The following is a 24,644-nucleotide window of genomic DNA, read 5'->3' as shown; positions in this document are numbered from 1 at the left end:
GCCCTCTTCTCTGGGACTGCCACATCCACCATCTGCATGGGTTCTGCTGCTCCTCCTTGCTCCTCAYGACAGCCACCGTTTCCTCCCTGCTTGTTCGACGTGCCCATTTCTCCCTCTCCTTTCTTGCGCCAGGGCACAGGTGCCCTTCCCTTCCACCCCTTCCTCCCTGGCTGCAGCCTGGGCCCTGCAGCAGCCTGTGCTGGAGGGAGCTGCCCTCGAGCACAGGGCTCAGCAGGGTCAGAGCCTGTGCCCGGCACCGCTGGGCTGGGAAAGCTGCAGAGAATCACAACCCCCCTCTTGCCTTCTTGACTATTACGTTCAAGAAACTGAGCAGAAGTGTTTACCCTCACAATTTTCTATCCATTTTGACAGCCTTATGTTTCCATTATAATCTTCTGAAACAAAAAGGTCCATCAGGCATTCAAATAAATCTAATTATTATTATTCTCAAGCAAAATCTGATTCTGGAAAATAAAACCACCCCATAATCATAAACTAATACAAGTGTATATTTGGAAAAAAAGATAAATCTGAATGAAAAAGTCTAATCATCTACAGTTATAGTTGTAGGCTGGCCTGGAGGCTGATACTTCATATTAAAAGATCTTGTTTAACACTGTTCCTAACTGCCAATTTAAATTGTTTGGTTGAAGTCTCCCCACCAGGTGTCCGCCTCAGGCAAAGATTGTTTTTTTCCTGTGAAAATTACAGTTAAAAATGTTTTGGTGGCTTCTAAATACAAGGTTAGAGGAAATAAGCAGCTTGTGCTGATAGCAGAAACTATTTCTGCTTCTTCCTCTTCTTGTACCTGCACAGCTTTACGAGCGAGGAGCTGGCATGTACAGTGGCATGGATAGTTTTGGGTTCAGGCAGTCAGCCCCACACAAATCTGCTGGCTGACTTTCAAGCTTTGGAAAAATAAACCTGTGGTTTGTGCAGCTTCGRTAGGGACTGCTGGAGGCTGCACCTGAGCAGGGCTCTCCCTGTAACTGCAGTTCTTGGCTCTGCTGGACTAGGCATTATCCAGGCCCAGGTGTTGTAACTAAGAACAGGGAGCCCATCAAAGCAGCCTGAAAACAGCAGCATGGAAGAGGAGGAGATTGCCTGATTTGAATGCAGAGAAAGGAAAGGAGAGGGAGGAGAGTGGCTCAAAGAGCCTGGGAATCCTGAAGGAGACGAGCAGCCTGAAGGAGACCAGCAGCCTGGCAAGCAGGCAGAACGGGCAGCGGGGAGGAGGACGGGGAAGAGACGGAGCCGGTGAGAAGCCAAGGAGCAGAGCGGTGCGAGTGAACTGGAAAGAGCAGGACAAGGCAGTGGACAGAGAAGAGACTGAAATCACAGAAGGGCCTGTGGAAGCCTGAATCTGATGAAACTTCTATCTGACTACATTGTACATAGCCTATAGGTTGAGGAGATGCTGTTTGCTCTGTCATTTACTAAGCTTTGAAGACAACTTTACAGTTTGAACATGTTTTTGACCAACCTTTGGCAGTAGGTAGGAGGTACCACCTGTAGTAACATCTAACTTATAAATGATCCATCTAAGGATCATGGATACTGAAACTAGTTGTTGTCTTTTCCAGGTTCTGGCAGCAGTGGACAGGCACTTGTTACAAGGGGGAGATGTGTCCTGGGCAGAGAACTTCTTAATTATATAAGATCCAATGCAACACCCCTAGAAATCAGTGTTAGACTCTCTGTGACTTTAAGCCATGTTATACAACATGAGGCTGTCTGGGAAAAACACTTGAAGCCACAGACCTAGCCTCTCTCCTAGTTTAGTCAGTAAATCAGTATCCCRCTGGGACTTTGGCTTCACATTCACATACTTCCCATTAGCATCACTGGGTGCCAAGAACAAAGCTAATTCTAGCATATGTTCCTATGGACAAAGATATCCTCCATGTAGCTCCAATCTGCTTCTGAGGGGTGAAGAATGAGATCTCTGCCTCTCCTACCCTCTGACGACAGAAAGGCTGCCCTCCTCGTTACACCCAACATTCAAATATGTAACTTTCTGAAAACATGGTAGGAAAACACAGACAACCATTACAGCTCCTACAGAACATCGCCATCAATGCAAACTTTATTATAACCATCTCTGAAAATCTCTTTGTAAAAGCCATTCCAACAAAATTATACACTGCTCTTACTGGCAACAAAACTGCTGGCTGAAGCTGTTATTGAAGCTGGTGTGGTTTTTCAGAATGGGTTCCTAACAGGCAATTTCATTGCKTCCATGGAGTTCCAGATGGCTATTGATTATGTCTACATGATACATAATGCCACCATCATCTATTTTAAAGATTAAAAGAGAAAGCAGGCAGAAAACCCACGACCGCTGCCAGGCAGCACTGAAAGCTGAGGCCCCCACACCCTCACTCACTTCCAGGGTGTCATCTAGCCCTCAATATACCCACCCCAAGGCTCCGCCACCAGCAGTAATTTTGCTATTACAGGATTCATGGCATTTTTAGCAGGGAAGCACACATGCCAAGCTTCTGGCCCTACGTACATGTCTAGTTCTCATAAAACATCACAGCACTGCAATATTAATAGGATCCAGGTGCCTCCCCCTCATCCTTAAAATGTGTGACGACCATGTTAAGCAGAAGGGCATTCAAACCCAGAGGCTAAAGACATTTCTTAACAGTGAGGGTGACAGAGCCCTGGAACAGGCTGCCAAGAGAGGTTGTGGAGTCTCCTCCTCTGGAGATCTGCCAACCCACTTGGACACAGCCCTGTGCCACGTGCTCTAGGTGACCCTGCCTGTGCAGGTGGTTGGACTAAATGATTTCTAGAGGTCTCTTCCAACCTTAATGATTCTGTGATTTCTAAACTCCCCATTTCTAATGAACCTTCTTGGAATACTACATAAGAATTCCGTATTGCCAAGGGTTCCCAGGCCATGCCTCGTCATTTAAAGAAGATGCATAGTGTTGCTTACCCCATTTTCTTCTAGCGCTGCCAAGGGTTTGTTAATGCTGTTGACAAACTTGTTGACGTGCTCAAAGTGCTTCGTCATTTCTGTTGCTAAGACCATGTCAATAATGGCTTGGCGAAGGGTTCGATACTCATTCCTGCATAGAGAAGGAGACCATTAGGAATGCTGGTTTACAGAGGGTCACTTGCTAAAGGAGTCTTACAAAAATACTATAGATCATTTTTGTTGTGGAGAGGTGCTGAGGGAAGAAATAACAGCGCAAAACGCTGGGGATGCTGCATCTCTGCTAGGTGCAGAACCCGCCGGTGTGCGGAGAGGCGCGTGCTGGAGGCCTCCCTGGATCCTTAGGAGAAACAGCGCAAGAGCTGGGCACAACAGAGGCACCAGCTACACGGTAGGGCTGCYGCGTGTGTCACACAGGCACCTTCCCAGGCCGTCAGCACACACTGAAGCAGCAGCCCCTGCTCCAGCCACGTTTTCAGCAGTACTTCTGTGCTGCATTGAGAATGCCAAGGCAATGGGCACATCCTCCTGCTAAAAGGCCTTTCCAGAGCTGAAAGGAGAGCAACAGCTCCTTATGTTTTCCATTACAATGAAGCTTTTAAGTTTTCAGTGAGGCTTCTCCTGTCTTCCATCCTACTTAGCAAACACCCACCCCATCAGCCACAGCTTGTCCTCTGTCGTGATACAAAATTACTCTCCCAGACTTGCTAATCTGAGAATCACACGGTAAGTTCCTTAGGCGAGGTCTGCCTTTTTACCCACAGCAGAAACCCAAGCTACAGGAGAACTCCCAAGCCTGTGCAGGACTCTATGCTCAGAAGCAAAAACTTCTGCAAGGACCATTTGCAGTTGTCCACAAGGCCCTGTCCTCCTCTAGGATTCTTGTTTCTATTATCTTGTGTTACACAGAACTGTGGGAAATGTTAGTAGGTGGACAAGTGCCCCAGGTTTCGAGCTTACCTTTCCATGTTTTTAAATATATTGCATTTGTCATCCCGGGTGGTGAGCTGGAATGCCAGCGCGGCGTGATGGCTCTCCAGCACTGCGGTGTCGTTGTAGAGAATTGCCAGCTCGCTGCCAGCATTGCACAGGAAAGAATTTGTTCTTCCTGGGTGATCCACGTCATGGACTGTGGCAGCGATGAGAGCGGCAACCTCATCAATTGGATCCAAAGTTTGCTAAAAATAGAAGGAAGGATGCGTCGTTTTCCTGGCAGACTCATTAGAAACCCTACTCTGCCCATAAAGGTTAAGCCAAGTTCCTGAGGGACAAAAGCCAGAATTCTGGAGATCATTGAGGGTCAGATGTTCTAGGCAGAGCAATGGAAAAATCATTATAAGCTTCACTGAACACTACATGACATTTTTGGCCACTTGGTACCCATTGAATTTTGCCTTCATCACATCTTTGACAAAGTGCATCATATTAAACAAATAGAAAATATTAACCTACTTTATGTTTTCTATAAGCACAATAAACCACCTTCAAAATTAGGGTATTTAACTTGGTGGAAGGACAAATACTGCTAAAAAATATTCTATATCCATCAGACATCTTCATTTCTTCTGGACACTTAATGTGTTTTAATCACATTTCACTTGCATGTTGGTTGGGTTGTGATTTGTAAAGAATATCTCACACATATCCAGTTCTATAATAATAATAGTGTCCACGAGTCCCTGCTAGTATGAGTTCTGTGAAGGATTCCATGAAGAATTCCTGATGGTTCATATCCACAGAAAAATTACATGACACTCTGTTCTGTTCTTTCTGTATCAGATTCTAATTCTCATAGCATGTATACTATATGTAGTATATTTACATCTAGTATATTTATACTTATATATATATTTATATCTAGTATATTTTTATCTAGCCTTATATGTAGTTATACTATAATGAAATACAGATTTTTTTTTTATACTGTTCATATAAGTTATTAAGTTACTAAGCTTCTATACTGTTTTTATGCTGAAGAAACCTATGCTGAATTCACCAAGGTTCTCTTGACAGCTCTTTGCCCAGTGTGCAATAAATGGGTAATGCGGGCCTATAAATGCTGCTTTGGTTAACAGACAGTGCTTTTAAGGCTTGACTAACACTGCATTTTGACTGGTGATGTCAAAATAAAAATAAAATCTGAAATATTAGCTCTAATATGTAAAATTCCGTTATAAATGTCTCCTATGAATGAATCGGCACGTGCTGCCAGTGCAAGCAGAAAGGCCTGCTTGCATCCTCCCCGTCCAACACGAGTGTTCGGCTGTCTTTAGGAACCAGGCCTAGCCTGGGTCTGATCACAGCACCTGTCTTCCTGCAGGGAGCAAACCCACCTGGACCGGCAGTCAGCCTGAGAAAGCCGGTGCGGATGGGAAGCGACCAGGAGCTGGAGCCTCTCGAACCTGCTGGAGCCCAGCGATGTGTCTCAGGCCCATTTCCTTAGTCTGACATGGCAAACTTTGAAGGGATTTACATTTCCTTTTCCTCCAATTTCAGGTTAAGTATTTTAACTTTGTCAGCTTAAGTCCTACAGCACAGGAGTGGAAATGATTCTGAGAACACTGCTTCACTTTTGGGGCAGAAAAGAACTGAGTTCAGTTTACTGAAAATTTCTCAATGTAAACCTGGGTTGCAGAATCTGGCCTCCTGTATTTAGGTTAAGTTGAACTGTGGACAACAGAAGCAGCTGTGCAGAAACACTGAAAAGGTAAAGGGAAAATCTTGAACTTCGATTCTACTCCTTCTGTTGCAACACTCTATTTTCCTTCGCCTACAGAGGAAAGGAGATAATATTCTGGGAGGGAGGAGCAATCATGCTTCTGTGGCATTGAAATGATTCCAGATCTTGTCTGGTTTTCAGTGATATTCTTGGGAAGACCAGTTAAGCCGCTAGCAAATACAAGACTGAAACTACCCAGTGAAGTTCCTCTCCCACTTGGCACATAGTATCTGAGTCAGCCACTGGAGAACACACTAATGAGCTGCAGCTCCAGGTTAAGGGACTTACTACACTTTTAATGAGCTGTCAGAAACTTGTTTACAGTCACAAATGTCTCAGCCAGGTGCCCATCACAAACCCTATCCTTAGGCCAAATCAGGGTAGGAATTTGTATCCAGAAATGCCATGCAGAAATGAATACTGCCACTCTGCTACAGACACATGCTAGCCCTGTCTTAATTCCCCTTTTCACAGCACAGGCTGCCCTCTGGCAGCACAAGAACAAAGGTGACTCTGATTAGTTGTGGTTTTCAGTGGTTCTAACGAACCAAGGAGCACTATGGTTAAGTAACCTCAACAAATAATGTGTTTAATACTCTCCTCCAGTGCAGTCTAAGCGTCTCCTCTGGTGGGTGACAGCTTTGGAATCACTAAAGCTTCGTTACGGCCTTCGTTGTCCTGGCAGTGTTATGCAAAACTAGCATCACAGAGTTGAAGAAATGGCCATTTATTTGTCTAAGTCTGAGGGGAACCTCACAAAAATAATTGTCATTAGTTGACCCATCTCACTAAGATCATCTATGCTAGAAAGATTTCTGTTACTTCCTTTTTTAAAAGGAAGCTTTCATTTTCCCTTAACTCAATTCCAGTAATACCAGTATCTGTCATTGATCTCTCACTTGCTGCAGTAGTTGGCACTAGGTAGACATTTGGTCCTTGGCAACTTGTCCAAGACATCCTACCTGTACTTCCAACCCACTCTTTCCGAGAAACATAGACTCACCTTTACTCTTTCTTTAGACAAGAAGTAAGCAGTGGCATGTAGCACATCAGCAGAATGTGTAGAATTATGGTAGGAGTTGGAGGAATGGTAGTTAGCTTCAATAACTTGTAACCACGACCTCAGAGTTGATTCAGGACAGTCTAGGAATTCACAGATTCCAAAGCGAGCAAATATTTTGAGACCCAGATAAACCAAAGGTCTGCAGAGAAAAAGAAACACAAAATTTTAAAATAAACAAGGTTGAGAGAATATTAGAAACTGTATATAGTATGGATCCACACAGCATTATTAACTAATAGAATGTCACATTAGGTATAGGTATTTAATTGCTACAGAATTCCAGTGCAAACCCATCAAAACCTTCTACCTAACTCCAACCTGCCCGTAGTCAGAATCTGCCGGTTCCTGATACTCCCAGGAACACTAAGCAGGCCCCATATTGCTGCCGTGCCACACGGAGCAGCATTCTGGGAGCTGGGCAGTCTGGTTCAGGTAGAGTGCAGCCAAAATGAGGTCTAGGAGCCCYGTGTGAGCGGAGGGCAGGGGCCTCACCCGGCTGGACGGGGCAGCCCGTCCAGCTCAGCAGCGCAGCCGGCCTGCGGCGCCGCGCGGGCGCGTCGTGCTGGCACCCACCTTCTGCCTCTCCCTGCAGGACCCACCGAGCGAGGGACGGCGGTGCCGCCCGGCACGACCGCACCAGCGTTTCCGTGTCAGGGAGCTGTCACAGCCACTGCCCTAAGCCTGGATCTAATGAACTACCTCGGCCTTACTACCCTGTGCCRACATGGACTAGAGGTAATTACTAATAATATATTCATGGTGTTGATTCATGGAAGATCACTTTAATGCCTTTAATAAATGAATTGCTTTTATTTAAACACAGCAGGAAGCAATCTTAATMCCTTTAATAAGAAGATAGGTGACAAAATACCTTTTTTGTCCCTCTGTCTCTCTCCAAATCAATAAGAACAGAGAAACCTATCTGGTCRTCTCACACATGTTGACTGGGATAACCAATTCTTAAGCTATTGCAAACTGAGTATTAAATATTACAAACCCTGTTTTTTTTGCCCTTTATTTTTATTACTAGATCTATAGCACTCCATTAGCAATGAGAATGTAGCAAAGGAAAAAATAAAGTGAGTAAATGTAGATTTCTTCACTTACAGTAACATCTAAAATTATATCACTTTAAGGAAGAATAAAAAGCCAAATATTTTCCGATTTATTTGATTCATAAAGCTGAGATCTAAAGTAGAAGTAAATGCATGCACATTAAATGTCTTGATACCTTGCTTAGACAGAGCTTTTRGTACACTGTACTTTAAAACAATATTCTTCAGCTATAATCTTCTACATAAAATGCAGCCTTCTAAGATATAGAATACAGACCTTCCTCCAACCCCAGAAGGCAGCAAAGAGAATTCCGCCAAAAAGCCAGATATAAAGATTTAAGAATAAAAAATATTTGGAGAGAAAGTAAAGCGTGATCTACACAGGTGATCAGATTAACACCAACATGGTGACTCTGTGCAGTTGGACATAATTTGAACTTAGMTCCCCCAAAATTTGATTTGTGTAAGTTTTTAATTATAAAGAACAGAAAAGAAAGGCTTTCAAAATGCTATCGCTTTGTTATTATAATTTATCAAATATATTTAGTCTTCGTTGGCATCTAYTGGAAATAGCAGAAAATAGTGTGTGATAAAACAGAAGATATTTAATGGGTTCTTGCACAAGGAATGAGAACAGATATGACATTGAGAGAATTTCAGACATGTTTCTTTGAAATTAAAAGTAATTCCAATTTGAAAAAGAGGTAGAGAAATTGAAGAGCCCATTACAGGATGACATTTAAGTCAATTTGCAGCAGCTTCATGAGCCTTCCAGTTTACTGACCTTTTATGGGTGGCAGCCTCAAGTTCAAAGATATCAAAATCCCAGTGCTCTTCTTTTTCCATTGCCTGTGTTATCCGTGGGGGTATGTCGTTGAGGGAGATGGGAGAGATCAAACTGCTTGCAACCTGATGAGTTTCTGTTGAGGAATATATTTGTAGATGCCTATTAATAATCCTGAAGTAAACTTTTACTAAATGTACATGTTTTATTTTCTGTAATCACGCCTGGAAATAACATTGTAGAACAATACTTATAAATAACGTATGTAAGCAATATATTTATTTAAAAGTAAACATTGTTTATTAAGAAAGAAGAACATCTGATCACACTTTCCATGTTAAATTTTTACTACTTTTTTACATCTTAATAACTTCCAAATCAAAACTTACGTTTTGCTGATAATAAGTATTCATTCCCTGATAATCGCCGTAAACCATCCTGTTCAATAAAAGGTGAGAGTTAAATGCAGGGCATGGAAAAAATATCTGTAAGAACAAGAAAAGTACAATCTGGAATTGCTCAGGTGCAAATCGAGGTCTGCAATCACAGCCTCACGTCCACCTTTGCTTGTATGAAATCCTGGCGCTGCAGGTTTGCTCACTTCCCATCAGCAAGGGTGGAAGGTGGAGGGGATGGATGGATGGATGGATGGATGGATGGATGGATGGATGGATGGATGGATGGATGGATACTCTTGTGTTCTCCTCCCGCTGCATGGCAGACTAGGCCACCTCAGCAGGACCAGGAGATTCTGATTTGTTGCTGTGATCGCCGAGCAACAAATTACCCTATTACTCTGGGGCTTCCTTTCCATCAAAGGAGAACGTAGTCTTGTGCATTCTCCAACTCAGGGCCTCCTAGGCTCAAGTCTGAAATGATGCCTGGATGTGCACACTAAGCCTTAAGAATTAAGAATGCTACATTTAATATTTACCTTTCAATTCATCAGTCTAAAATCTGTGGCACAAATCTTTGCTTGCTTTTTTGATATGCACACTGTTAGTTACTTTGCACTAATATTAGCCCATTATGTTTCCAAAAAAAAAAAGTTATTTAAAAAGCAAACAAAAAAAAATCATAATGCATTCTTCTACCTTGTTCACAATGTTTCTCGGCCAAAGCATAAAGAGGTAAATGTGGACACTGTACTGGAACCATCGCGAAATGATATTAGCCCAGAGACATATCCGACATCTAATGAGCCTTTTGCATCCAACACATTGTCAAAATCCTTTTCCTGAGCCAGCCATTTATATCCAATCTACTATTAACTGGCACACGTATCCCTAGGGCACAGGTAACATTCACCCAAGCTCATCTAGTTATCATCAGAAGAGCCAGACTCCAGACTTGGAAAGTTTAGGTTCAGTTCTTTGCTTTGCTATGTGCCCTTTGTTCAACTTCAGGTCTATGGCTTCTTCTTTCAACATCTCTGTTCCTTTTTTTAAAAGGTAATAACAAAATACAGACTTTATTCAGTCTTTTTCTTGCCCTGTATATTTAAACAATAAGTTCTGTGGCGCATGWTTGTATTTTAATATGTGGACATTCACATTCCTAGCTCAAAGGACTCTGACTTTTCTATCTCCAAATACTAATATCATCTAAAGAAGTAAGAAAAGTGTATTTAGCATTCYTTTGAAAATGCAATCTCTTTATAAACTGAAAAGCACCAACATGTGCCATTCTAACACTAATGAATATATTTAAATATCTAGTTGTCTTTTTCTTAGTCCCCTCTCCCATCTACATCATTTTGAAATGAATCATATTGAAAAAAAGAAGTACTTTTCCTTCCCTGTTCTAGTGAAACTAAAGTTTCAAGAGGACTGGTCAATTTCCTTCCATTTTCAGAAATACTTTAATAGCACAGAGGAAACATGTCTGCAGTTTTTAATGAAAATTTGGCATTTTAGATGCAAAGACCAGGGAACTGGGAAAATCTTACCACTCTCAGGCGGTGGGATATTAAACAATAGCTGTCTGTGACAGCATGTACTTACTGTCATTAGCCCTCCAACGAGGTCACTTGTATGTGGATCTTCATCTTTTGTCCCCAGTTGTGGAGAGTACAGCTCAGTGGTTCTTAAAATCTCCAAAACCCGGTCTAAAGCTTCTGCCACGGGCACGGGACTGCTTTCTTGTGCAGCATTGATGATGTTTATTACCTAGGTTAACAACAGACATGCTTCCAATTAGAAGTGATTGGAAGTGATTTAAGAAAGGAGCAGGACTGACAGCAGCTGTAATCAGCTATTACAGAAAACCCATAGCAACTAAATGAGATCTACAACTTTAACTCATGTGTGAGAATCAAAGTGAAATCTCTAATGGGACATTAATAAAGCATTGATGTTTGCTACTGACTTTTCAAGCAGGATCATGGCCTTAAAGACAGTAATTTCATTAGTTTCTTTCTTTCCTGATTGAGGCGCAAGCTCAAAATGCCTCCAGATGGATCTGCTGTTACCTCCTGCCAGTTCATTGAAGAGCTGACTCTTGCCATGCCGTGGTTTCAGAACAGYGCTTGCCGTGCGTAGGCAAAGAGGAAACGCTCTGGTCCTGCCCTTCACACAGGTCCTAGGGGGGTCCTAAAGGGCATCAGGAAGTGGCTGACCCCGGGGAGGACCCTCTGCGAGGCAGGAATATGAAAGGAATGGACCAGAGCAGAGCAGAACGGCCTCCTCACTTACCTTGGTGATGGGCGCYTCGATGGTCATGGAATGTATGCGGGCCATGGAGGAGTGTCGCCGCTGGCAGCTGCCTGCGGAGCAAAGCACACGGAGCCCCGTTCAGCCACGGGCACGGCTCGGCACGTGCTCACCCACAGCCCTGCACTGCTTTTCTGCTCTGYACAGGCTGCTGCATATTGCAGAATGTGCACACACTTGCTGTGCTGGGCACACACRCGCAGAGAGAACCGTGTGGAGCCACCGCTCTCCCTGAACAGATACCTGCAACAGCCTGGCAAAATCAYGGCTTTGGTTTTGCATTTGAAATAAAACATTTAATGAAATATTCATGTAAATACTATGCACGTGTGTGTACRTGTATCTGTTTGTAAACCATCAGCCACATATATATACCTATTACACTTGATTTGTTGTAGGACATTTACAATTTTGCTAGATAATGCACCAACATGACAAGTCATAAGTGAGTCAGCTTCTAAGCTGAGGTAAATCAGTGAAGATCCTTTGAAGTGAGACAGCTATGCCAGTTAAAACAGCAGAAGTTCTAGCCTATTATTTATTGGAAATTGAAAAACAATCATTTTGCATCATTTAGCAATTTAGTTTCTGTACAGGTAAAGACAAAATGGATTTTTCTTAACAGTTATGTTCAGACAGATCTCTCTCACTCCTGCTTCTGTCATACTTGGACATGACTCTCTTCTCACTTTTACAGCCCTATTTCCACCTTGCACCAGTGCCTGTTGCCTAGGCTGTACTGAACTATGGTTTAACCAAATCATGCAAGTATTGACAAAATATGTAAGTCAGCTATCTAGTTTGGGATTGTACACTGAAGCTCAATACAACACAGTGAAAAGAAAACAACATGGTAAGAAAATCAACTTCAAATCTTTACTGAAAAAAGGAAGAGATAAAGACTGTAACATGTTGTTAGGATTAGTCTGCCATTTCTACTTGATACTTGTATTTCATACTTCATACTTGCAGGTATCTCATGGAAGTTGAATCTCATGAAATTACCCATGCAGGATAGTAGGTGATGTCTTCTACCCCTCGCTATTTGAAAAAAAGGATTTAAAAATCATGAGAATAAAATGGGGTTCTTCCAGAAATGTGGAGTCGTCCATGGACTGGAGACTTGCAATTACAGCAGCATGTGTGCATGTGTATATATATAAACACATATATGTATTTAACCTTATATATGTATATACACATGTACGTATGCATATAGAAATAATAATAATAAAAAGATCTACTAATTTAACATACCATCACTCCCTCGTGAGGTTGTGGATCTGACATCCAGTGATCCTTTCCTCCTGTCTTTGTGTCTGCAAGTCTGAATATCTGTAGAAAAATGATACTGTACAATGACATAACCCCTGCCTGGCGTGAATGTTAAAGGAAGAGACAGAGAGAGAAAGGCTGGGAGCTGCTGCAGGATGTTCCCCCCAGCACTTCAGCAGAAGAGAGCCAGTGAAAGCTCCTTCTCAAATTCCTGCCCACTGATGTGGTCATGAACCCACTCATAACCTCTGGCAAAGAGAACCAAAGTGGGGTTTCTTTTTTTGCAGAGGGGAGCAAATAGAGTCCTCATTTCTTCCCCCAGGCAAATACTCCACAATACTGTTAAACRCAGTGCAAATATACCTGCTACTACCTAGAGACCAGCCTTAACAATATTCTTTATAGATGGTGTCCTTAATATTTTTAATTTCATCAGAGGGATCCTTTACCTACAGCTGAAATGGGACACTGGACCCACACAAGATGAACCCAGAGCCCTTGCACAGAATTTTCAAGGTTTGGTTGCTTTATATTGCTCACTTCTAAAACAAATCAAGAGAACTTGCATCTATTTTGCTGCCTTCTGAACTGGATTCCTACTTTATTGCTAACCATTTTTTTCTGATTGTCTTGTGCAACCAGTGGTTTTCAGCCAAATCACTAGCAACTGGCTTCATCTTTCCATGGGCATGTTCTCCACTTCTTATGCCAAAAGAGAGGTGCCATTACCTGTCTGAGATTCAGCCTGAACACGTTCACATGTTTTTTCTGCCTACAAAACAGTATGAGAAAAGCAGTTGGTTAGAATTTTCCCATTCCTTTGTAATATTTAGGGCTTAAACTAAAGGAAGTATCACATTCACTTACCTTATTGTTGTCATTGCACAGTCTACTAATTGACACATAGTGTCTAATCTTCCTGTAGGCGAAAAACAATGTGTTAATTACCATTCAAATCCCTGCTCTGATTCGGGCTGATGCACAAAATGGTGGAAAACAACAAATCAATGCAGGACAAACCCTGTTCTGTCAGGAAGGCTTGATAGGGAATAAACAAAACAAAACAAAAAAAAAACAAAGCAAAACACCCTAAAACAACAAAAACCCCACAGTTCTGCAGCACAGGATGGGGAATACAGATTTGGAAACTTTTCTTTTTCCTTTTTTTTTTTTTTTTTTTTTTTTTTTTTGCAAAGACTGTTCCTTCCTCTTTCTACCCACCTCCTCCCCCTCCATCTTCTCCTGGGCCACATTTCAGGTATGATATAACTGAGAAATATTGAACAGGGCAGAGTGAATATCCCAAACGTTCAACAGCATTTTATGACAGAGCGGTCAGATTGCAAACTGCAGCCTTGATCACCAAAAACTTTCTAGGTCAGCTTCAAATGGGCTTAGATTTCTCTGCAAGCAACAGTATATGTAATACATATCGGTCTTACTAGTTTGGCATCTTAAGTTAAAAAGATGTTTTCACTCTACTAATGGAGAGTAGAGCTCATGAGTTACTTCTAAGGGATTAAATCAAAACACCATAATTCTTCTAATTAAAAACTGCATTTGCTCATCTTAAAGTATGTAACAGCCACATTCAGCTTTTCCTTCATGACAAGACACACCTTTCTAAACAAATGTGACAGCAGAGGAACAACATACACTGCAGCAGGGATTCTGGAAGATAAAGGGTAGTTCTTTTAATGCATGTATTGCCTTGGAGGGTTTTGAAATTGCAACTGCATGTGAGCTGATCCACAGGAGGTCTTAATATAAATCTACCCATAACTAACCTATTCTAGTGTGCTCTAAATGCTCTGTTCAGGGGCCAAGTGAAAACTGCATAAAAATCAAGATATGCTTAAATAGGATGAGATCCTTGCAGATGAATTTTGGCAAGGATGAAAGCACCTCGTAACCTTGTCACAGAAAGACACAACAGCCTTGAGCAGGGCACCGTGGCAGGGCAACGGTGGGGCGGGACGCAGGTTGATAGGATGGTGAAGAATAGAATTAGAAGAGTAATACTAATGAGTGAGCACATCTGTGTCTTTGGCTTCCTTTTTGAAGCACATTAGCAGAATTCCCTGAAAACAGCAAGATTTTGTCCCAGGGAATTAAATCCAGAGGTCTAAGTCTCCCTTCTTTGCATAAATTTTCCTCAGACTCAGTAACAGGATAATCCAATGCCTGCTGAARGCAGCTGAACCAAACCAAGCCTTGAATCAAACCTAAGTCACAGCTTTAGCGTTCATACTTACCCTCCCTGTCCAATGACAGGTATTATCTTCACATTTTGCTGTACGCTGTCTCCATTTTTCTTTTTCACATAGTACATTCCTTGCCATTCCTGCAAAAGAAATTCAGGAGGAAGGAAGTTCAAAATGCAATCGACAAACTCAGAATGGGTTTCTACACATTCTTCACTTGGCACCCTTGGAATGGCCAGATAAAACAGAAATAAAATTGCAGTTTGCCATATTTTTTCTTTGAATATTGCCTTATGACACAAAATCTATCATTTACTGTTAAGGGTGTCAAAGGCAAGGAACATGTCAGAGGACCATATGCTAAAAAGAGCAATGCAGTGAGGGTGATGCTGGTTCAGGTGTCACCTCAGTGCAATCAGAGGTCTCTACAGTCATCTTCAGAAATGTCTTCCTCCTAACCAGGCATTTTGTTTATAAAACTAAATCATTTAAACTCCAAATAATCATATAAACAGTAGCAGAAAAAATTGAGAAAGACACTGTTCTTGCACAGGTACAGAGGGAACAGTTTTGCATTTATTCCAATGGAGCCAACACATAAAGACTGCAGCCCACAGAGAGCTGTGTGGTGACAGGCTGTGCAGAAAAAAWCATGGAAGGTTTTTCCAAGGATCTGTCAGAGGAAAGGGCTGTGCACAGCAAATTCAGAAAGAGACACAGTATTTCCTCCAGTAAGCTGCACGAGGAATATAAATGAGGACAAAGCAAACCTCACAAAATCCAATGCTCTCATAATTAAAAACATGCATATCAATAGTTTCCTGCCAACCAGGATAAGTTAGGGATCAGTAATGGATCTCTACAGACAGGTGATAAACACAGAAAATGCACCCAGGCATGAAGTCCTAAGGTGACGACTGGATAATTCCAGCACTGGAGGTGCCTGCTGCTCAAGACAGGTTGCAGCTATTCTCTAATGCCTCTCCACAGTCAACAAACTTCTCAATTTGTGAATTTCTAAAACCTGTGAAACTGTGGCAGGAAACGTGTGAGGAAAAAGGTCATCACAATTCTGGAAAACAGGAGGCCCACGCCAAGCTCCTGCTGGTATATAAAGTTCTCACAGGGACATTACTTAAACATATTTTAAGAACACCATATGCTCTCTCACAGAGCCTTGTCAGAAACCCAGCAGAGACAAGCYACCCCGCAAGACATGTCTCCAGTCAGGCTCATTTTTATGACTAAACTGCAGCCACACAACAAAAGTGCTCAGGCTCTTCTGCATGAGTTGGTGTGCGAGGATCAAATGCAGATTGAGAACCTTGTACAGTTTAAATATATATATATATTTATATATATATAAAATCTTCCAGGCTTTATATTGCATGCCAGAAATTAACACTAAGGCTTAAGACTTCCTTCAGCAGGCCCTGGTATTCACCTGCCTACTGAAATGACCCATTTGTGCAGAGCAAGGGAACCCCCTGGTCTGCCTTTCCTTTGAGATTTGGGGTTTCTCGCACTAGACAGGAGAGTCCAGCGAGCTACTTGCAGACACTAGAGCAAACGCAATKGAGCACGTCAGGGAAACAATCTCACAGAAAGGAACTTAGAGTCTAGGCAGGAATTGCCGCAGACCGTTATCACAGAGCTTGATTGCTCTCCCACTCCCTCTATAAAGATACCTGCCTCGCAAATAGCTCCCMAAGCGGCGAGGACGCGAGCGCCTCGCCTGACTGATCGATAGGTATCTGTCTCACTTCAGAAGAAGAGAGACCGTGATGAAGAGCTTTGTGTCAAGCTGCAGAGAGCAGAGGCAGCAAGAATTCTAGCCAGAGAGAATCAGAACAGCACAATTCATCGTAATGGGTGTGATTTGAATCAAGAAACAAACGCATAAAGAAACTGCACCCTGGTTCTTAACTCCTCACGTATGGACTGCTGAAAATGCCTTTCAGTAATTCTGGCTGCTTGCAAATTTTAGCCAGCTACAGTAACACAAASTGAACTTGCCACGGTTTTARGTTGTTTTGTTTGTTTGTTTTTTGGCCAAAAGAAAGAGTATTCAGAGCCAAGGATTGCTGTGCTCCATCCAATTAGTAATTTTGGTGTATAATGTCTGTCAACTCTTGTTTGCATCTTTGTCAGTACAAGAAGGAACATACTGCAGGAGTACATCTTCCTACATTTCACTCCAAGAATAGATGCAGACTTTCCAAAGGTCAGTTTAATTAAAAATTCTGCTTTCCATTATTCTTGTTATTTGGCAAGTTTGTTCAAACCAAAAATAAAAGCCAAAATCAGAGGAAAATACCAGAGAAGACAGCTGGCTTTTTCAGCATGTTATAATCTACATAACCAATATATAGGTGACTTCTAATGCAAAGCAGTCTTACATTTAGGACATCAAGAAATCACAGTGTAAACACACAGACTAAGTCAGAATCATCTGGACTCAAGTTAAGCACCTCAGAAAATGCTGTAACATCTTGACTCAAACGAACRCACCTTCCAAGGGCTGCAGTATTTCAAAGGCTACTCCACACAGTAAAACCAGACCTGTCTTGTAAGAATTTTATTTGTAAATCATTTTTCTATTAACATGTAAATATGAGACTACATACACTGCATACCATAAAATGTTTCAATGATAAATAAAAACAATATGTAAATAGTACTGTCCACTTAAAACAGTTCAAGCTGCTCTAGACAGATAAATTTTAAGTAATATTTCTTTTRCCTTCACAGTTAGAAGTCCTAGAGCCAAGAGTAAAATATGGTACAAGAGAAGTGATGGATTAGGCTTAATTTCTATCATTCACAGACTTAGACACTTCATCGTTATTAAAGACAGTTTATCAGCACACTAAAGTACCAAAAATTTGATCCACATCATATCTTGAGAATTGATGTTGTGGTTTTAAAGTCTGACACGTGCAGTGTATTTGAATTACAACTTAATAAATCCTCCACCCCAACATTAGCTTTCTGTTATACACATTTCAGCCAGGCAGCAGAGGTGAGAAGCACCAGAATGCAGGTAGAGCAACAGGTCTCTGCCGAAGGCCGATGCCCACACGAGTGCCTGGCACCCTGGTGCTGCCTGCACACGCACCCTGTGCGCAGCCGGCGCGCGGCTCCTGCTGACGAGCACCCGTGTGAGCACCGGCCTCGCGCCGCGGGACTCGGCCCAGCTCTGCCRCTGCCTTCGCGTCCCCGCCGGCCCTGACTCATGTGCGCGCCTCCCTGCGCCACGTCCATAACGTGGTGCTTCCCAGCACACAGGCAGTGCGACMCATTTAGCTGCCCTGACTCAGGTCTGAGCACAGGCCGTGACGCATCCGCAAACCCACCAATTCCCACATCTCTTTGTGCCACCTCCATAATCTGTCTTGCTATAGGGGTACGATGACACATACGTTTGGTGACATCAGAAGCATTTATACTCTGTTGTCAAGATGCAAATGGGAGCTCCTGGATACATCCTCACGCTGGTGCCACAACGCTCCCAAAGGGACGTCACGGAGACCAGGCCAGCGGCGGTGCCTCTGTAATGACACCCCTTGAAGCCAGCTGCCCTTTCTCAGTGCAGCAACCGGTCCTGAGGGACACCCGYTAGAGAGCTCCCGTGCCATTAAGAAGTACAGGACAGATGTTGGCAGCAGACACTGCCTGTCACTCCCAGTAACACTGCAAATATCTCCTCTGGCCCTTTTACAATCTGAACATACAAATCAGCTTCCACATTTAATGCTGAAATATTCCTAAGCGATTCATTTCTCATTTGCATCTCACTGGATGTATTGTATTTTCCCATTTTTCCTTAATCTTCCCAAACCTTTTGCAAGATGCAGCATATATGCTAAGGAAACACAGTGAGGCACTCATTTTCATGAAGCACACAGCTTCTCCAAGCAGCTTAAGAGGAAGAGTCCTTGAAATCAAGCGTTTTTGACTTCCTCTTCTTGCTCGGGTGAGAAAGTTGCACGTGCTGTGAACTTAGTTATGCCACATGTCATCCTTTGAAAATGTTAACTTTTTCAGGTAGCAAACTATAAGTGAAATAGATGAAACTATTACTCACCTTTCCTATCTTTATGCAGGAATTAATAGTATCTAGGAAATCAGCTTTTTTTTCATTTACAGGCACTTCATTTAATTCCTTTCCTATTAATTCACCTATTTGATAGCCCATCACTGTTTCAAATGCAGGATTGAGGTACTGTGAAATGAAAATAAGAAACATTAAACAGAATACTTCAAGTACAACAGAATTCCTRTATGGTAAACCTAGAGATCTGTATCCCAGTCTGAGCTAAATATTGTATGTATTGTTTCTAAGAGAGATGCCTAGGTGATTTTTCTTTGTGAAGCAAAAACCAGAAACGCTGTCAACCCTGCAGTCTGTGCTTGTGAGCAAAGAGAGGGAAATTATAGCAAAAGCTGGGTATTAGATACCTATAGAGTTATGACAGACAACAACCAAAAAAAAAAAAAAAAAAAAAAAGAGAGAGAGAGAGAGAGAGAGAGAGAAGAGGTAGATTCTTATTGTTTCAGAGAAAATATTCTTTAAATTTGACTTGGTTTAGGCAATATATTTTAAAATGAAAGAAATTCTACTTTGCACATAAATTCATTCTAATCTCTTTAAAATCTCTTTAAAAAAAAAGGTTAGGTTCAATTCTCTTACCATAAATAAAAAGTGTAATTGTGGATGAAATAGTCAGCCCACAGAGTAATTTTCTCTACTTATAAAAATGACTGGAACAAACCTGTATTACATGGTCTTCACTTGTGATCTCAATGGCTTCTTGACTTTTCTCTAATGCTGTAAATAATGAATTACAAGCCCTGTAGACAAAAAAGAAAGACATCTCATCAGATTTAATCCATGTAATTCCTACTCTATATGATAACAAGCTAACTCCATTCTGAATACAGATGTACTTTAACAATTAACATATTTCCTAATGGACATTTTATAATTAAGAAGCATACAGTAAAATAAATGCAATTTTAAGCAGATGGCTGAATTGGCATTTATGATGTTGATGTTTTTGGTGAGATTACCTCAGTTTGAATTGTGCCCGCACTTCTCCATGTTCCAGCTGAATCAGCTCATTGTAACAGGCCATTGCATTAGAATTTTCTACATATCGCTGCAAATAAAAGGTTAGAGATATTCATTAATACACATTTGCATTCACAAGTGTATGAGGCTGTTTTCTTTTGCTTGTTAGATAAACAAAATATATGCCAAAACCTAACATTTTGTAACGCAGGCAGTGTGAGAAGGTTATTTATTGGRACTTCAAGAAAAATCTTCAAGATGCTACATTTGGAAAAACTGACAAACTGACAAAAAAAGAAGACATAGCAGTAGGATGTGACCAATCTCTTGAGTTTTTGCAACTATCARCATGGTCAATATATAAGATACACCACTGTGAACAAAGCTTTCATGTTATTTAATTAAAATAACAATTAAAAGACGTATTTGTCTCAATTAAAACAACAATTAAAAGACATATTTGTCTGAAGTCATCAAATCTGATACCATTACGAGTTTCAAATTGCTGATACCCTGAGCTGCACAGTAAGAAGGTGGTAAAGCTTCCAACAAGCACACTTGCCGTGGGACAGTTAGCAATTCTAGACCTTGTATAAGCTCAGTAGCACTGACCTCAAAACCTTCTCAGATATTTTTTTYTGAAACATCTAATTTTTACTAGGAATTAACCTGCACATTAAGTTTTTGTTCATGCTACAGAGCCAAGGACAGTTATTTAGTTATGTGCCCACTGAAACAAATCTTTACATGTAAGTACAGTTATTTTCAGGCTTTAGCATTTCCTGCCTTAGGACCTTACTACAAATAAGCAAATAGTTGCAAACAGACTGCAATGTAAATCATGTACTTTTTTTTCCATTGTCAGCTTAATGCAATGAGGAATCCACTTAACCGATGCACTAATAAGCACCTTTTCTGCTTAATTGGAATAGTTGCCAAGGAACAGATTCATTTTTAACACTTTGCAGGAACAGATTCAACTTTAACAGTTTGCAGGTGACTGTAAACAATAGATAGGAGAGCTCGACAAGGTCTGAAGCCTGCTTACAGATGTGAATTGGCTTTTGATGGAAGAGATTTCCTACAGCCCATTCTGTTGTTCCCTGCAATCTACTCTTTGCTCTKCTACCATACCTATTCAGTCCTGCCACTGTCTACTATCTCTTTTTAAAGCTGGCAGTTAATGCATCATATACTTCTTTTGAAATAAATATATAATGTAGAAATATCTTCTAACACTTCCTGAGAACCTCTACCTTCTTCGTCAGCATTACTCTATTTCTACTGGTGTAAAAAAATRAGAACTAGGTAACAACAAGCAGTATAAAAAAGATTTACAGATTTGACTACYGACACAGATGATCACTGAGAGCCAAATCTCTGAGCTTCTTGCCTGAAAATTCAGGAACGTTAGAGCAATCTTGTGGATTGCAAGACATACATACCCTTGTGAAGCCAGCATTGATCAGGGGCAATATTGATATCTCTTCACGATCGCTGTGCCTTTTAAAGAAGGATGATAAAGTTATTTTATAATCAGCTCAGTGCCAATTTCACAAGCCATTAACATTCCTATAGGCAGGAAGCATACTATAGGTTCATACGTCTAGGATCAAAAATTAGGATTTTTGGACCCAAAAAATCTTTTTTTGATCAAAAATTTATACCACATAATACTGCTACTATAGATTTTTTTAATTTAAAATAAAAACCTTACTTTTATTTAAATAAAGTCAACATTTTTCTATTTGCAAGTAATCAGCTTCTTACATCACAGAAAGCAGTAATGCTTGATGAAAAAAAATAATTAGCTAGACTGCTGAACTATTCTTTCCTTTTCTGTACTGGRTTCTCTGATATATTGTCCCTAGTTAAAGATGCACTTCAAAGTCTATGCAAYCAAGGTTATCTGAGTACATCAAATCTTAGGTGGGCAACTCCAGATGCCTGAATGGGGATGGCATTTCTAGTGTTGACCCAGTGCTTTCTATTAGGCCAATTTGTGATGATATTTGCTAAAACAAGGTACCTGACAAACCTGGCTATTCTAATCAYTAGAAGACACTCCAACATACGCGAATGTATGGATGGGACCTGGAAGCAAGGTCATTCTATTAAATTTCCATAAATAAGCAATAGAAGCAGGTCAAGCTTAGCAGGTGGCACAATAGCTTCAATAGCTTTTATACACTTTTACCTTAATTTTCAGATCTTATGGCATCTCTTGCTTTTGTTTTCCRTATTTTTTTCCCAGACATTAAGAGGCCAATGGTTAGACAAGGACAAGGTTTGCCCAAGATCAAGAGGGGAGACAAGCCCACTGTCAGAAAAGTATCCCCCTTCCTCACACCAACTATCTGGTAGTGCTGTCCCCTAAAAGCACAGAGGACACAGAGGACACTGTCAGGGAACAAAAAGCCCAGAGCAACTGAAGAGCAGGAAATGAAGGAGGTTAATCCCCACGGGGGGAACCTCCACATCCTACTAGCTAAATATCGGGCTTTTTCACAAATACACTTCTTGCAGCCAGAAGGGAAATACTATCTTAAGACAGCTAATACAGTCCTCTTGCCTTTTGTATTACTTTATTACGAGGCAATTCTGACTCTGGAAATTACTGTTACCTTAGCTGTAAGACTTTCTAACACAATAAAGATTACATTCCCAATGGAATTTCTTGAAATATTTAGGGTCTTTCACACAGTATGGATGGTAATGAAAAACAAGATTTTCAAAGGGAAATTTTAACACCTCAGAATTGTTTTTGTCTTTTTTTCTAAGAATTAGAAATTTTAAAAACTGTCATTTGAGGAAATTGTTTTGAATTATTTWATTTCATGCCAAACTAACTTAAACACGTTTATTACTTTTATATTATTTTATAATATAAAGGTTATGTTTTCAGTAGTAGGAGGAAGARTGCACTGCTCTACTGACACATCACAATATAGTCTATTTGACTTTATTTTAAAAATCTCTAAGGGTCAGGTGCTACCTAATACTGACAACGTTGTACCAGTACTCTTTTGTAAATCTACAGATCTATTTGTGCTTGGATGAATCAGATTGAGGCACAAACTCAGAGAGGTTCAAAGAGTTATTTCCAAGAATGTCAAAATATAAATCTATGAGGCAGTTTCATGGGTCAGGACATGGTATTGTGAAGGTTGCTTGAATCATGCTCTTAAAATCTCCAGTGATGAGTAGGAAAAGAAAAAAGCAAAATGTGCGATCTATTTGGTAAAAAGTAGAAATTAAAAATTTTGTCCCTGTCCTGTGGCCAAGGATGCTGAAAATCTGCACAGAATAAACGTATCCCCAGCACTGTAAGACAGTTTAATATAAAATTTCTAACATAATATTTGCTTTTACAGTGATAGGGTTTACATTTTGTAGATCACATGTGCAAATAAAGATGTGAATATTTACCTTCGAACTACACCAATAATGACTGTATTTTCTGAGACTTCAGTTGCTCTGATAGACCTTAAAATAAAAAACAAGATCATTTAGCACTTTTTAAGCTCACATTTCAGCAACCATGACTTTACAGCATCTTCATATGGTGTCAAGTCAAATTATCTCTCCTTTAAATGCTTTATTTTAATACAAAACAAAATCAAATCCCAAGTCTGCTGGATCATTAAGAGAGAAGAATTAATTTAGCAATGTCTGAGACTCAATGGAGGGGGGGAAGRGGGAGGCAGAGGACTGCATGTTAATCTACATCTTTACTCCTCTCAGTGGGGAAATAGAAAAATTTCTCCTCTCTGCAATGGCCCAAAGCTCATACTGACATTGCGTGCACAGCAGAGGACTCATTTGAAGGATTTGGCCTCACTGCCTTAACAAGCATTTTACTTCATTCTGGGACAGTGTGGTAAAAATGTAACAGGAGGAACTGCTATCTAGTCCTTGGCTGACAAAGATTTTATCTTACTACTTTATTTTAACAAGGAGAAAAGCCTTTGTCCCAGTGCCCTGAACCCACCAGTCACCCACAGGACATAATCCGCCCCCGCTGCCCCCACCCCACAGTCTGCTATTTAGTCTAGACACATTCCCAAGGGATATTTCATTGGAAAGTCATCGAAAAGAGGCTCCACTCCCCATCAAGTCTCTGTACAGAGGCAAAAAGAAAAATCCTTTCCCCTTTTTTCCTATTTTCCAGCGATGCTGCAAGTATTTTTGGAGAGGGTTTGCAACTSTGCTCTTTATAGCAGCTTTCTGAATGTTGCAGACAGAGAAGTGTTAGCACAAAACACTGCTATTGCACTCTGCAGTTATTCAATAGCAAAACAAATTTCTAAAAGTTCAGAATGCAAATGCCTACTGGAGGGAATGTATTCATGAAACTGCTTGATGGCACTTTGTGATCTTTGCAGATAATTAGATGTGTTAACATGGAAAAGGTATTTGAAAAAGAAATTACAGCAACGAATTTGTATGCTGAGGTTCAACAGTACCATAGATAGAGCCTCAAACGTTTTAGCACCCCAAAATCTGTATTTGATATACTTTATAGAAAARGTCATACCAAAGCAACAGACCATTTATGATGTGTTAACTACATAGGCTTATTAACTACCCCAAAACAGTGCTTACCTGCATAACGATTCTGCATCAAAGTATCTGGAATGTCTATGGTCAATAATGATAATTTCATGGTGTTTCTCCAGAAAACTTTCTAGTGCAGATTCAGGTGTCCTGGCAATATTACACCGAAATCCAGCTTTCTCACATGCCCAGCAGAACCCATTACTCTGGTTATCTTCTTTGGCAAACACTAAAAGTACCTGGTTCAAGGCAAAC

The 24,644-nt window shown here is 40.9% G+C and overlaps 1 protein-coding gene across 1 annotated transcript in view; it reads right to left on the bottom strand.

The window, feature by feature from the left end:
• Positions 1-24,644, bottom strand: part of PDE8A (phosphodiesterase 8A) — a 109,477-nt gene that overhangs the window by 5,114 nt on the left and 79,719 nt on the right. The window contains exons 3-19 of the mRNA XM_026045802.1: positions 24,438-24,628; positions 23,262-23,318; positions 21,278-21,335; positions 19,832-19,920; positions 19,534-19,612; positions 18,846-18,983; positions 14,810-14,898; positions 13,422-13,473; positions 13,284-13,326; positions 12,537-12,614; positions 11,262-11,332; positions 10,572-10,736; positions 8,958-9,006; positions 8,569-8,704; positions 6,670-6,868; positions 3,908-4,125; positions 2,948-3,080 (exon numbers count right to left, since the gene is read on the bottom strand). Of these exons, the coding sequence (XP_025901587.1) occupies positions 2,948-3,080; positions 3,908-4,125; positions 6,670-6,868; positions 8,569-8,704; positions 8,958-9,006; positions 10,572-10,736; positions 11,262-11,332; positions 12,537-12,614; positions 13,284-13,326; positions 13,422-13,473; positions 14,810-14,898; positions 18,846-18,983; positions 19,534-19,612; positions 19,832-19,920; positions 21,278-21,335; positions 23,262-23,318; positions 24,438-24,628 (1,845 nt within the window). The remainder of the gene's footprint in view (positions 1-2,947; positions 3,081-3,907; positions 4,126-6,669; positions 6,869-8,568; positions 8,705-8,957; positions 9,007-10,571; positions 10,737-11,261; positions 11,333-12,536; positions 12,615-13,283; positions 13,327-13,421; positions 13,474-14,809; positions 14,899-18,845; positions 18,984-19,533; positions 19,613-19,831; positions 19,921-21,277; positions 21,336-23,261; positions 23,319-24,437; positions 24,629-24,644) is intronic.

Source organism: Nothoprocta perdicaria, unplaced genomic scaffold (genome assembly GCF_003342845.1).
Source record: "Nothoprocta perdicaria isolate Ctin4 unplaced genomic scaffold, notPer1 scaffold_41, whole genome shotgun sequence".
Taxonomy (NCBI): Eukaryota; Metazoa; Chordata; class Aves; order Tinamiformes; family Tinamidae; genus Nothoprocta; species Nothoprocta perdicaria.
The sequence above is the reverse complement of the archived record's forward strand: the minus strand, read 5'-3'. Positions and strand labels throughout refer to the sequence as shown.